Source organism: Typopeltis vanoorti, chromosome 17, assembly GCF_054136105.1.
Source record: "Typopeltis vanoorti isolate ZY-2024b chromosome 17, IOZ_Tvanoo_1.0, whole genome shotgun sequence".
Taxonomy (NCBI): Eukaryota; Metazoa; Arthropoda; class Arachnida; order Uropygi; family Thelyphonidae; genus Typopeltis; species Typopeltis vanoorti.
Genome location: NC_143565.1, coordinates 21,206,421 through 21,221,598, shown reverse-complemented (window position 1 = coordinate 21,221,598; position 15,178 = coordinate 21,206,421). Strand labels below are relative to the sequence as shown.

At 36.5% G+C, this 15,178-nt stretch overlaps 1 protein-coding gene across 1 annotated transcript; it reads right to left on the bottom strand.

Annotated features, from left to right (window-relative positions):
• Positions 1 to 3,279: 3,279 nt before the first annotated feature.
• LOC150097215 (heparan sulfate glucosamine 3-O-sulfotransferase 3B1-like) lies at positions 3,280 to 10,056 on the bottom strand. Its single transcript, XM_090407609.1, has 2 exons — positions 9,584 to 10,056; positions 3,280 to 3,889 (listed from the first exon to the last, which is right to left on the bottom strand). Exons 1-2 carry the CDS (start codon positions 10,054 to 10,056, stop codon positions 3,280 to 3,282), a joined length of 1,083 nt encoding a protein of 360 aa, XP_090263735.1.
• Between the last annotated feature and the right edge of the window lie 5,122 nt (positions 10,057 to 15,178).

Genomic DNA, 15,178 nt, shown 5'->3' with positions numbered 1-15,178 from the left:
TGTATAAAAAATAATAAAAATCCATCTTGTAGCACTTAGGAGGGTGAAGGACGCTAGCAGCACTGTGTTTACCACAGTGTCCTATTGCTACGCGCGCAAGCGTATGCACGTCATAGTGAGATGCGAGCTATTAGCGTAATGCGGCACTGTCCGTCGCGCAGTTCCACTGTTGTTCGTATGCAGTTTGCGCCAGTAGTAGAGTGTTCGTAGTGCTTATCGTGTTTAATCCGTCTTTAAATATTTGGACATTACAATTAAAGACATAACATTTGTTATAGTTTTTATTTTAGAAGATTATTGGGGTTATGATAATGGATTTTATTTTTAAGTAATTTTGAATTATACCAAACTGTATACTTTTATCGATAATAAACAATATTTTTTCGTGTTTGTTTATTTATTTTATTTTTTTAAATTTTTACCATAATGTTGATATTTTATCCAAACGTATACACTGTACTTACGGTGTGTATGTAGATTTCGAAAGTTGCAGCACCCTCCACGATTTCAAGCCACGAGCCACCGCTGCTCACCATCTTAGTCACTCGCGTCTGAATCCTGCTGTTCATCTGCTATCATCAGCAGTACTTCTTCCCCATTTCTATTTTCTCTATTTTCCCTGAAAATGCTAAACCCTTCACATTCAATCCCTGTAACTGCATTATCTAGGGTTAGCCAAGTCAACTCATGCCAATTACATATGGTGAGGTTGCACTAACCAAACCAAAAACTTCTCTTTCTCTTGTTCTTGTAGAAACTGCAGCATCCATTTAGTCCCCCACCCACCTTTACTTTCTGAATTGACTACCCTATTCAATATCTTTGTTTGAGAGAGTAGATTCCTCACTTGGGCATTCTCACACTCACTCGCTTCATGGGTGCTTGCACACAAACTCACTTGCTTCCACCCTAATTGCTTAAGTTTCTTTGAATTTGCACGTCAACATGCTCGGTGAAAAAAAGCTCTTTCCTGGCACAAAATCATTCAGATGCATTGTCCGCATTGTACAAGTCCTTCTTTCCGTTAAACAGATCCACAAATTCTCCATTATTCCTTTTTGCACAATCTGCGTATAGACTCATTGGCTATCCATGTCCTCCTCCGCAGTTCGCCTCTATTATAGCGTGGTAGATCATTGGTACCAACCAAGACAATCATTCCTTCGACTTACCTTTTTGTATCCGGATGGCATGACTAATTTACAGATGAACAATTTAACTGAACATTACTGAAAGAAAGGAATTCAATTTCTCCTCCGACTCGATCTGTGAAGGTGGCGAAAAAGAGTTTGAATTATGAACAGCAAATTATCGTTTATCAGAAAGTATATTATTATTATTATTATTCGTAATCAAAGTATAAGTAAACATAGGTAAGTGAAGCACTTTAGCAACTGGAATGTGGGTTCGAATAAAAATAAAATGTAAGAGAAGAATTTCAACGCCCGGTGTGGGACTTCCTCCACGCTTATTGGAGGCTGAAGTGGCTTAAAAAGTTCCATGTTTTGATCTCTAGAGCAGGGTTTCTGGATTATGAAAAATTATATGTACAGTGCTTTTTTGAGTAGAGAGAGAGAGAGAGAGAGAGAGAGAGAGAGAGAGAGGGTCTCTTAATATCAAATTTCTTCAATAACTCATCATTTACAGTATAACTTCTCCTTTGAAGAAGATAGCTCACTCACTCGTACAAGCTTTTGTTTAGTTATATTTTGATATAAAAATAAGAATATAATATCATTTAAATAGAGCTTTTAGAATATTAATAAAAATCTTTATTTTTCTTTGGCTATTTTTAATATTTCAATAATATATTAATACACCTTTCCATTATTTGTATATAATAAATACGAATAAAACCAACATGAGATAACGGTGTGCGTAATTGGCAAAAGTGTGCGTAATTACCCATGTTACCGAAGAATTTATTTTTTGATTGGGTTGCTTTTTTCCGGTGTATTTTTGGGAGAGTTTCTTTTATTTAAGAACCGCGGCATCGCTGTTATTTATTAAGGTGTCTCTCATGGCAGCAATGTTGGAGACACAACATAAGGCAGTGGTGATCAAAGATTTGTGGATATGCCGTACTCCGGAGCTAGCTAGCATGTACATTGCCTTTCATATGCTACTATACTCGGATTCTTTCCTGAAACGTCCTGGAAGAGTAAGTGGCTAAATGGTTGGAAATCTCTTCATGCTTTACTATCAGGTTCGATACTAGATGACCGAAGTACTGGCTCCCTAATTAAGTAGAGTGTATCCGAAAAGGAGTATCCAGAACACTTTCAGCCCTAACTTTTGAAAATTGCTTGGCAGCTAGTCTTCATCTTAAATCACCAGTAGTCGAGTTACCTTTACAGATGATTTGTACACTTTCGGGTGATGGTAGGACCTCTAAAAACCGGCACAATACCATATCCCTGACCTAAGTGATATTACTGTCTGAAATGATATGAATTCTAGTTGATTGTTCTGAGCTGTGGGCCTAAAATTCCAAGGTGTTGGGAAAAAACTGCTTAACTACATCATAAGTCGACTAACTCGGAAAGCAGCTAAAGAATAGCCTGAAAAGTTATTTTAGTTTGAGACTATAATCGAGCATATCTTTTTTCCTATCTATCTAGTGTGATGGATGTCACTCTATATTACACAGACAGTAGAATAACTTAATATAATATAAAAAGAAAAACCAATCCCAAGGTGACACAATGTCGCAAATAATTTCGTTGTAGCTTCTGACCATGCCTTAGATGTGGCTATAAATATCCGTGATCTGCACAGATCAGAGTTCTTCCATATACATTTTGTGAAGCAGAATTTTGTTGATTGGATCGAGAGTAAAGTTTTTATATTATTGTTATCATCGTTGTTATTAGCAGTTTTACAAATCGACAACTACTTTCTATCTTAACTAATACAACAGAAACTATCCATCGGAAGACATAAAGATTCAGAGACAGACCTAAAGAGAGAGAAGGAAGAATAAATTGTGTTTACAATACAGTACAGTACAGGCATAAACAATATATAACACAGTTTGCGATCATTGCGAAAATTTTAATTTATTATCCGGCATAAATTATGACAGTTGGTTATTACTTTCATAAGTACATCTATTGACCAATCAGAAGTTAGTTCTGATAGCACTTTTTTTCGTAGGCATTCCTATACCCGAAACACGCAATTGGTAAAAACACTAACACGTCAGGACAGAGGTAGAAAAACACTACTGGCGCCACTCTACTGATATGTAGGTTTATGTTCAATAAGGAAACCCGTTCGTCAAAGCCATCCGAAGTTGATTCCCGTCATCCGGTAAAAGTTCAGGTTAAAGGGGCGGTAGAAGTCCCTCAGCCTTTGTATTGTATCGTTCGCTATAATTGGATGAGATCTTCCTTTTGTTTTTCCTAAACAGTGAATGGTCGCTTGTGGCTTCCGTAGACAGGGGAATCCTTTGGTTTCGTTGAAATAGAAATGTTGGCCCGTGATCACTTTTGGAAGCCCTAAAAACTCTTCAAGACGAGCCATTTCTTTTGCTGGATTGGTCACCAGGGTTTCTCCACTTACGAAATGGATCTGCTGCTTGGAAAAATATCTTCGCCACCAATCTAGGTATCTGGCGTACATGCCTATCCTAATTGCACTCCACGAGGTGTCCACCATCCCCGAATTATTGAGGAAAGCCATTTCCTCAAAAGATGGAGTATCTCTTCGCTTACTGGCTGTCTGAGTGTAATCCGATATGGCACGAGTGACCGGATCGCGAACTACAACTACCAGTTTCACGCTCGGAGACATTGCATGGATTCGTTGTGGAACCTCTTTGGTGATGAAGTAACTTGGAGTCTTTTCCATGGTGATTTGATAAGCAGTGCTGGTTGGCATCTGTTGCCTAGGAAACAAAAGAAATAATCAGTGTCATGATACCGCATAGAGATGGATTATAATAAAAAAAGTTTGAGAAAGAATAATGGCAAATTTTTTTTTATTATTATAAGGGATAAAAGTCACTGAAATTCGTGTCAGCAACAAATATGGATGCTGATATGTTTCCCAGTTCCTATCCTTCAGCAATTACTTGACTATTCAACTATCCCTAAGTAATACGACTATGCAATAGTTTAATCCCAAAGTCACGACATCCATGAAACGGAAGTTTAACATTCCTCTACTAGGTGGCGCTCCTTCCAACCCTTCTTTGCAATGTAACTGTGTACTGTTACAAAAATCAAGGGATGTGTCCAATCCAACAAATGTTGGTTTACAACACATTGGCAGCAAAATAGTGATGAAGAAATGGACAACATACTGTGCGCTGATCAGCACAAATGAAAGAACATGCCGGAGAAAACCCCCTCTAATAATCACAGACAATGATCAATACTACCTTCTCTTTACTTAGTTCTCTGCAGCCTTCTCATTTATAGACACCTTTTTTGGTATTCTAACGTTTCACCTAGTTTCTAGGAGTGAGTTCAACTAGCATTTTTGTGATTCTAGGAAGTAATAAGATATTCAATGTTTCCACTTCCACATACGTAAAGAATATTTTCTTCATCGCATTTTTCCAACATACGCAACCTCTGAACCCTCTAAAGAACTTGCTCGTTTTCTGTCATTTCCATATGGATAATGAGTCGGATTTTGCATTCCCTTAACTGGGAAACGAGATCCATCAGATCTATTATCATTCTCACATTACCACATTGATAGGTTACAAAGGCGGGAGCAACATTTTTGAATAACAGTGCCTTCCAATCTATAGGACTCAAAATACAAACTAAATAGACGGTTATTATCTCACGTGATCTCCATCTACATCCATGAACATTGTTGTAGTTTCATGAATGCATTCTAGACGACTTTCTAGCTCAGCATAAATGTTATATCTATCACAATATTAATTTCACTAATTTGCGTCAGACGCAGTACGTCTGACGCAAATGTGTAGTTGGTGTCAGGCATACTGCACAAATACCACAGCCACCATCTACACGCCACACAAACAGGTGTATGAAGAGAGTCTTAGAATGTCATAATTAATGTCTACTTTTTTTTCTCTGTGTTCATATTTAAAAGAATTATCCATCTATTCATTAGTAGACACGAAAGTTTTCAAATTATATAAGATCATGTAACGTACTGCCATTTAGTGATAAATGAACTAAAGTGATCATCACTTCTACCCAGTATCGTAAATAATTTGGACATAAGTAAGAAAGTTTCTGGCTAAGTATTGCAAATTAATGATTTAAATCTAATAGTTTGAATCCAAAAAGCAAACACAAACATTCACGAGACACGAGTTTAACCATTCGTCCACTAGGTGGCGCCCGTTCCCACCCTTCTTAGGCATTTGTGCAACAGCTTGAAGGGACACACTTTATTGCCGTCTTTTATTGGGGGAGACTAAGAACTTACAAGACCAGACGATAAATGGAGACAGGCAAACGCCAGTCCAGTGTGAAATCTCTTCGAGTGAATCGATTGCCTCATGGGGCTGCTGCCTTTAACGGTGGTTCAGACATTCTGCGGGGTTTAGCCTAAGTGGGTGGCGGGAAGTAAAAGGCAGAATGGCGGAAGGTTTGCAGGAGAGATTCCTGTAGAAAATTTTCGTTATCATGGCAACGAGATTTAAGGGATGGAGTGGGGAAGATGCCTATCCTCTTATCGTTATCGGCATTCGTCTGTGAAAGATTTTGAAGCCGATCATCTTTTATGCGCACTCATGCGTCTGGAGATAAGAAGTATCGTGAATTAGGAGCGATGATTTTGAAGTCATTTGGAAAAGATGGCTTTCCATTCTACATAAGAGGTGGAGAGCAGGAGAAGTAGAAATTATGTCTGATTGCTAATGTCAGGGAGACCACTGTCGGTTTATTACTGCATGAAATATAAGTTATGTATATTATGTAAACCACGATTTACCCCCCCCCCTTCTCAAGATTTTCAACGATTTATACATGACTATTTTTTGAGTTTACAGGTAAAAGTCCGTAATACAAATACATGCAGGCTTTAAGGAAGAAATTTACAGGCAGAAATTGACGTGAAACTCAACATCCATCTAATGTCAATATCTTTCTTTAATAGAAATTTAGGGCCACGATCAACTGGGCGACTAGACGATGGTCAATTGGGCGACGGTCAATTGGGCGACGGTCAACTGGGCGATGGCCAAGTGGGCGACGGACATCTGGGCGACAAAATAATAGCTCAAATGTGCAATGCTATTCTATTGATCTACTACCCGGTGAATTTAAATAATAATTTTTTTGAGAAAAACGAGTTAAAAGAACGGTATAAACATAAACTTTGAAAAATCTCACTTATATTTAAGTTTATTTTTTTTTGTGTAGAATTACGAAATTGTAGAGAAGTTATATTTTCGTTTATATCATAATGAGAATATTAATTTTTGGTCGTGAAAGTCATGCAATGTGGAGCCAAAACATGAATGAATTATTTGTGAATGGCACATTTTTACTCCCCCCCCCCTCTTTTTGCTCATATTTTTGTTATTTTGGCTAGAAAGGATGGAGGTCCTGTTTTTCTGTTTTGTATTGTTTACTACCTAATAAGACACTTGAAACATACACAAAATTATTTTATATGATACATGAAATGTCGCCATTACAAGATCCCGAAAATATAAATGTCGATTATGAAATTGCCATTCATCAAGCGTTACGTATAGTATTTCCGCATGCTAACATAAATGGTTGATTTTTCATCTTATACAAAACTTTCGTAAGCATTTAATTTCATGCAATCTTTTAACCAGATACAATCCGATGCGCAATTCGCTTTAAATTCAAAAATGATCACTTCGCTTGCTTTCGTTCAGAACAAGATATAAATTACGCTATTTCTGAACTTGAGAATCATTTATCCAATGAATTTGAACCAATTTTGGAAGTTTACGAACACACACATAGGTCGTCTAAGGAATAATAGAACCAGTGCACCACCGATTTTTTTTTTTTCCACAAACGTTTGGTCCGTGTACCAAAGAACAATAAATGGAAGCGATAGGACAAATAATTTTGCGGAAGCCGTCATCGAAAACTACAATTGAGCTTTGGCAGCAGCACAAGTCATCCAAATTTATGGATTTTTATAAATGGACTATAAAAAATTCAAAAAAAAAACATATGATGTTGATTATGAAAGAGCGGGTCTCCAACATCAGCACAAATGTAGACGTTACGATGAAGCTGACCAACCAATTTTGAAAAAAGTTATAAATTACGATAAGGAAAATATAGTAGAATATTTACGTGGTATTGCACATAACTATAATATGAATTAATAACTTTAAAATAAAAATTTTGTTTTCAACTTCATATACTTTTTTGTTTCCATGTATATATGTAACATGTGTAAATATGCTTGTTAATAACAAAATATTAATAAATGAATAACATAATAATAATAAATGAATTAAAAAAAACTGTATTTTTTTCTTTATTTTAATATTGTGCAATTATATCTTTTCATTTTTAAATCATTTTCTTTTTAACCATCTCTTTCTTAAATGATCCTACAAATTTTGATATATGATATTAATTCTTCGAAAGTAAATTTTTCGAATGATCAGTTCTTCGAAAAAATAAAATTTTTGAATTTATCGAAAATTAGAATATCGGAGGCAAATTCACACAGGTAAGCTTAGGTCTGGATTATTTTTCGTTTTTTTTTTTTTTTTTTTTCAGTTATGTGGAAATAACGTATAACTCATACCTCATGAGTCTTAACCATTACCAATATTTACATTTACAGAAAAAAATCCGCCAAATCGTATGCCTGCTAAGCGTGCAAAATTTTATAACATTCTGTCGCCCGCATGATGGTCGCCCAGTTGTCGTGTACCCAAAATTTATATAAAAGATAAAATGGTGTTTTATATTTTCGAATTAAATTGGAATTAAATTCGGTTTTAAAGAATATAATTACCAATATAGTAACCACTGATGACTTAGATATAAATTTGTTTAGTTGTTAATCTATTTGTTATCCTTTCATAGCCAGTGTCTATGAACTGTGTTACCCCTTTGCGATTGGCTTATAGGAGTCACATGTTATCTTCCATTTCAACTGATGTTCGCACTTAAATTAACATAATTTATATATTAACACCGTTTCATAATAGTGTATATATCACTGTCAAAGAATTAAATATTATGTCAAATAATATCAGAATCAATACGATTAATATTAATTTATATAAAGTATAAATGAATTATTTAAATAATTTTTGGGTGTATCTACTATTCTATTATAATTACTAGTATATATATATATATATATATATATATATATACTAGTAATACATTAAATTATAATTATGATAATTTAATTAAATAAAGATGATAATTAAAGTACTTTTTAATGAAACCTGTATTTTAACTGAATTTTTAAAAAGTACTTTAATTATCATTTTTATTTAATTAAATTATCATAATTATAATTTAATATAATATGTAATTGTTTTTATGTAGTAATGAAATCTTGACTGTGTGGTCGCAATAGAAAAAATAAAAGATTAATTAAAATTTATTATATTTTTAAAAAAATAATAAAATATAAAATATAAATATAAAATAAAATAAAAGCATATTATATTTAATATAATAAAATATTAAAAATAAATAAATTTAATTAAAATATCTTATAATTTATTTAAACAGTAAATTAATTTGTACATCTTAATTATATATGAAGGCCGCAAGTAAAAATATCGCGAAGCTATATTACTGTTAGCTATATAGACTATAATTACTGTACTATTAAGCTATAATATAATAGAATATCAGTAATATTGAAAAAAGCAATCGGAAATAAAAAAATAACTATTAAATTAAAAAAAAAAAAAGAACCTCCTCTTGCCGTATTAGAACTAATCTTTAAAAGCAGACGATAATTTATGAAAGTGCTGAATGTTCTGAGTGATGCTAATTTTCCCCATAGAAACGCTAAGGAATCAGTTCTACGTCTTTTAATCCCTTTATTGGATCATAAACCACAGCTTTTCTTTCACGCTTCGAATCGGACGATCCTCGAAGCTCGACGTCCGCAGCCTCAATTCGGGCACGTAAATTAGATGCCAATTTCATTTTCGTGCTGGCACGCGCACCACGTGATTTCACCCTGACGTGCTCAGCGCGCGTATCATGACGTTTCACTATTAAGTAAATTTCACACGGTCACGTGCGTGCGCCATAAAAATTTCTTGTAAATTTCAATACACAGTTAGGTGATAGTGACGCAAACATCTCGTGCGAGCGTATTTTAGCTCATGACGTCAACTGCAAGGCGCGCTTTGCTACACAATCTGCTCGTTGAAATGGAAATCTTTTAGCTGCTTCGTTTTTATTGAAATGTAAATCGTTTAGCTGAATGGGAAAAGAACAAATTTGGCTCGCAGAAAATGTAATAGAAATATACCGAAAAGAGGAGCAAAATATTACACATTATTAAAATATTATAAATAGAATAATTGCGCATAAAAATGTACGGTTTTTTGATTTTTTTTTTTAAATCTCAACGCTTAACTTTAACCATCTATTTGAAAGCAAATACCTACCTGTACCATTCAATACCTCTGTAATATAATCGATCAAAGAAGTGTGTTTCGGGCCCAGCTGCTCTTATATCTGGATGGAGTCGGAGAAATTCTAGAATCGCCCGCGTACCACATTTCTTCACACCGATAATCACTGCCTGAGGGAGTCTTTTAGTGGCAGAGCCAGGACGTAACGTTTCTCTTCCTTGAAAAAGGCGATTTTTCTGTTGATCGAAGAACGTCACGCTTCTTAATGATAGGCGACCAACATCGGATCGCAAAACGGTGCTTGAATGCTCTCCGGATAAAAAAGGGACCGTCTCGTTTTCACCACTTCCCTCGATACGTTCCTTGATTCTTCTTGGTAGCCAAAAGTTCACCATATATTCAGAAGGTCTGCGTATTTTACTGTCAGTGACATATTGAAGTTTTGCATTCGACTTAAAACCAAATTCTTCTCTTCCCGTGGTTGATAAAGTGTCGTCCGGTAACATCACGTATTTAGGGATGCTGATGAAAGCTAGGATGTAAAGGATGAAGCAAGTAGAACATAAATAGATGGATAAATATAGAAGTATTCGATGATGAGTATAAAGTTTTCGCCTGTCCATTTTAAAACAGAAGTGCACATTCAATTAGTCTGCACTATAAATAAAATTTCGGATAATTCCAAATCAGAGTCGAATAGTCCTGGATAGAGGGCGTTCACGGGATCTGTAGAGATGACTGGATGTATAGAGATGATTTTTAGAGAGAAAAATCCTCTACTTGGAAAAAAACACCACTTTCAATGACTTTTGCTGTTTGCTGAGTGCCAAAATTCGCTCTCATTGCGATCCATGTGAAGCTTGGGAGTTTTTCCCTGTGGTTATTCAATTGCAACTTGGAGAAGAGCAGTGGAATAGAAATATTACACGTTGGCTATCATTTTAGTTCATTAACTAACTCCGGTATCTTCCTTCTTCTAAAGTATTTGCATATTTTGCTCTGCTTCCATCGGAACATTGAATAGGCTTCAAGCATACAGAAACTGAGATGCATTTTCTCGGTCCCAATAGACATGCACTTCTCATTCTTCCTCTTTCTTAAGAAGGGGATCTTAGGCACTTTAAGGATTACCGGTAACTTCTTAAAGAAAGTAACTGCAGATTTCTCATACCAAGCAGGAGAGTGCGGTTAGCTACTAAGCCACAACTCGAAAAAACCATTAACGTCTTCCTTGGCATTCGGCCGTGGATTAGCACATGCAGGCAGGGAAAAACGACGTAAGGGAGGTGGGGGTGATTCCAAATGGCGTACGCTGTCCCACGTGGTCCCACAGAGGCGTTGGAATGTCCATCGATTTTACTGCATTCGTACAGTGCCTAGCGTCTCCAGAGCAAGTCGGATGTGGAGTAGGAAGATGCAGTACATGTCGATGCCTATAAAGAGAAGACAAGGAAGCTGTTGGCACTGAGTAGCGCCTCCTAGTGATGACATACGGAAGTTTTGAGGCATGAAAAATGAGCTACGAGTTGAATGGTTGCTTGTTGGGCTAAGTTTGAGCGTTTGACGTAGAACTCCGGTCCTTACTAGCGATCCGTCAGAGTTCGTAATGGGAACAGATCGTGTGTGTGTGTGTGTGTGTGTGTGTGTGTGCGTGTGTGTGTGTGTGTGTGTGTGTGTGTGTGTGTGTGTGTGTGTGTGTGTGTGTGTGTGTGCGCGCGTTCCTGAAGCAGTTTTCGGCTTGCTTTGAATCAGATCATGGATATATTTTTAAAAAATGTGGAGAGTTCTTAACTATTGAAAACCTTTTATCCATTAAACAATGAAATTTCTTAAAAAAATGTGTTAGGCTACGAAATAAGAAACCAGCCAATGTGAACAAAAACTATTATCCCCCAAACATTAGCGGAGACAGAGACACGACCCAAGCAATATCACTCTATTTCCCAGGTGTATTGTGGGATACGTGAGGCTGCAAAAAATGGAAAGAAAGTCACATTGATCAACGGGGAAGCCACACTCTCTGACCAACGTGTTTTTATCGCTTTAGTTTTTTTTTCCCTGTTACTTTCTTTGTATTTTCTCTTTCGTCCATTATCTGATACGTTCTTTAAAAGCGACTACAATGGATTACTGCAGCGTTTAGTTTCTTTTTTTTTTTTTCTTAAATTTCGTTCGTCCATTGACTAGATATCCTCCGGTTAGGGCCTTCTCCCATTACCTTCCCCTTTTTCTGTCTCCCCCCTCTCATTCCCTATCAGGAAATGTCCAGCAGTTGGGAGATGGTGAAAAATTTAAGGGGGGTTGTATAAACTGCCCTTCAGGGAGTGCTCCAAACTTTCCCCCTGTCCATCAACGACACGCCGACAATGGCCAAGAAGACAGGCCAATTTCGATGCTCGTGCAATATTTTCCCTCCGGTCTCTTAACTACCGAGGCCTTTGTTGAAGGTTTTCTCTTTTTTTTTTTTTTTGAATGATGTGGGGGGGGCAAAGGAAACATAAAAACATCAGACACGAGTGGATCAGGTTTGCATCACATCAGCCCAGGACACGTGCCAAAAAAATCAAGGATCTCTCTCTTTCTCTGTTGATCACTCAAATTTTTCAAATTCCCTCTTTCTTTTTTCGGTCTTTTTCTCCCCTTCTTTATTTCTTTTTCTTTCATTGTCTATGATTTCCGTTTTGTTTTGTCTATTTTCCATTTCTTCCTACGCTATCTCGCTTTCAAGTTTTCCTCCTCATCTGCTCCTTCACTCTCTCTTTCAAGTTTTTCTCTTTTTCTTCTCTCTCTCTCTCTCTCTCTCTCTCTCTCTCTCTCTCTCTCTCTCTCTCTCTCTCTCTCTCTCTCATGCTTCAATGCTGAGTGATTTCGCCGCCCGTCGATTTACTGGGAAACCGATGCGTCTTCAAGACATTATTCTGACAAGTCTAAATTTGGTAATCACCTAGATGAAGTCAGTAGGATTTTTCCCCTAGTAACTCGAGTTTGCTAAGATCCCAATGATTGTTTTGTTTTAGTGGAGAAGAAAAACTACAGATAGGGAACATTGTTTGTGTTCAATCGTCAATTTTTATTCAGTCATCAAAAAAGGATCCTCAAACCCTTCTCGCTTACTGCTATGAAGTTCGCAATTGGAGGTAGGAGAGGAAAAAGAAAAACTATCAGCTGAAGCCTTAAAACCGATCAACTTCAACATTATAATATGTGCCCTTATTATAAGGGCACACACACACACACACACACACACACACACACACACACACACACACACACACACACACACACACATATATATATATATATATATATGTGAAATGTAGTCACTCTACTAGCTTTTTCAGCGTTATTAGCATTAATACCACCATTAATACTAACATCATCATTCATTCATTCATTACTATCAACTATCAACTTTACTGACATAAGGGGTGAAACAAAAGCTTTTCATATTCCCCTCTATCTTGAGAGAAACTGTGAGTGGAAAAAAATTTATGAGCTAATTGCTCGCCCTGAGTGGGCTAGGAGATTAATCCTCAGTGTTGAGGTTTAGGATGGCTTTAGGTCTTTTATGTTTGAAATAATCTATTGCGTCATAATCTGCAGCCAATTGGATCAGTTTGTTAGGGTGCACAGACGCTTTTGAGAAGAATTTGATTGCTATAGTCTGCATGAAAGTGTAAATATAGGGGACATTTGTGTCCCGATGTAGCTGGACAATTCGGATGAACCATGGGGCGCCCAGGATCACTCTGAGACATTTATTCTGGATACGTTGTAATTTGAGAATATTAGTATTTGAAGTATGACTCCAGGCCGGTGAAGCGTAGATTAGTATTGGACGAACCATCAATTTGTATATGAGAGGTTCGATTCTGGTGCTCAGCTTACTGTTTCTGTTAATTAGCGGGTGGAGCCGGGCTATGGATTTTGACACGTGTTTGCACAGAGAGTCTTGATATGGGAGCTGAAAGTCAGTTTTCTGTCCAGTATACACCAAGATATTTGATCTCATTTTTCCAAGGAATTTTAGTGTTGAAAAGAAGAATATCTTCTTTAGGAAGCAGTGATCTTCTAGAGAATAGGGGATTCACTTGAAGTCGCCATTTGGAGAAATATTGTTCGATTAGCAGTAGGGTTTCTTGCAGTTTCTTGATGGCTAGGTGAGGCTTTAAAGATCTGGCCAATATCGCTGTATCATCAGTATATATATATATATATATATATATATATATATATATATATATATATATATATATATATATATATATATATATATATATATATATCATCAGTATATATATATATATACTGATGATACAGCGATATATATATATATATATATATATATATATATATATATATAGAGAGAGAGAGAGAGAGAGAGAGAGAGAGAGAGAGCTTTAATTGAAGATAATGAGTTGTGCGGTATACATCATACAAGTATAAGGAGAATAGGATTGGTGCTAGTAAGGATCCTTGTGGAACTCCAGTCAAGATGCGTTTTTGTGTCGAGACATTCATTCGTTCGTAAGACATTGCTGACTATACGGGTGAAGCAAAATGCTATTATAATCCCTGCTATCTGATAAGATTGCTGTGTGAGGAAAAGTTTATGAGCTAAGTGCTCTGCCTGAGTGGGTGCGATTTAAAGAACTTCATTTGGAAGTAGGATGGCCTTGGGTCTCCTGTGTTTGGAGAAGTCTGTTTCATCATAATTTGCTGCTTGTTGCACTAATTCATTAGGATGTGAAGAGAATGCTGAGAAGAACTTTACTGCCGAAGACTGCAGGAAAGAGTAGATGTAGGGGATATTTGTATCCCGGTGGAGTTGGACATTTCTGATATACCATGGTGCATTTAAGATCATACGGAGACATTTGTTTTGCACTCTCTCTGTAGTTTGAGGATATTTGTACTTGAGGTGTGGCTCCAGGCTGGGGACGTATAAGTAATAATGGGTCGAATCATCAACTGATAAAGGAGCAGTTTTATTTTGGTATCCAGCTTGCTATTCCTATTGATAAGAGGATAAAACTGTGCAATGACTATTGATGCTTTTATATGTGGACTGAAGGTTAGTTTTCTGTCCAGCAGTACACTCAGATATTTGGCTTCTGCTTTCCAGGGAATCTTGATAATAAATAGGAAGATGTCATCTTCGAGAGATATTGAGTTTTTAGTGAAAAGTATGGCGATACTCTTCTGATGGTTTACTTGCAGTCTCCATTCCGAGAACCAGTGCTCTAATCTGTGCAGGTTTTCTTGCAGTTTCTTGGTGACAAAGTGCGGTTTAATAGATCTGGTTAGTATAGTTGTGTCGTCTGCGTATAGGGCAATGATGGATGACATTGGATTGTGCGGAATGTCCGCCATGTAAATCGTCAAAAGTATCGGTGCCAGTAGGGATCCTTGAGGCACTCCTGCCAGGATTCGTCGCTGGGTAGATAATATATCATTTAATTTGACTTGCATTCGTCTGCCACTAAGAAATGATTTTATAATTTGGACTCGCTCTGATGGAATTCCAGCTAAAATCAACTTGTATAGTATATAGTAGTCCAAAGTGCCATAATTTGTCGAACGCCTTTTCTAAGTCAAGAAAAACTGCTCCAGTGTACCTTTGCCAAT

Bases quoted from the DNA above. Each gene is read 5' to 3' on its own strand.
- LOC150097215 (XM_090407609.1), bottom strand. From the start codon at position 10,056: ATGTTACCGGACGACACTTTATCAACCACGGGAAGAGAAGAATTTGGT. The intron at 3,890-9,583 runs GTAGGTATTTGC...TTTGTTTCCTAG, and splicing joins AGAGGTATTGAATGGTACAG to GCAACAGATGCCAACCAGCA.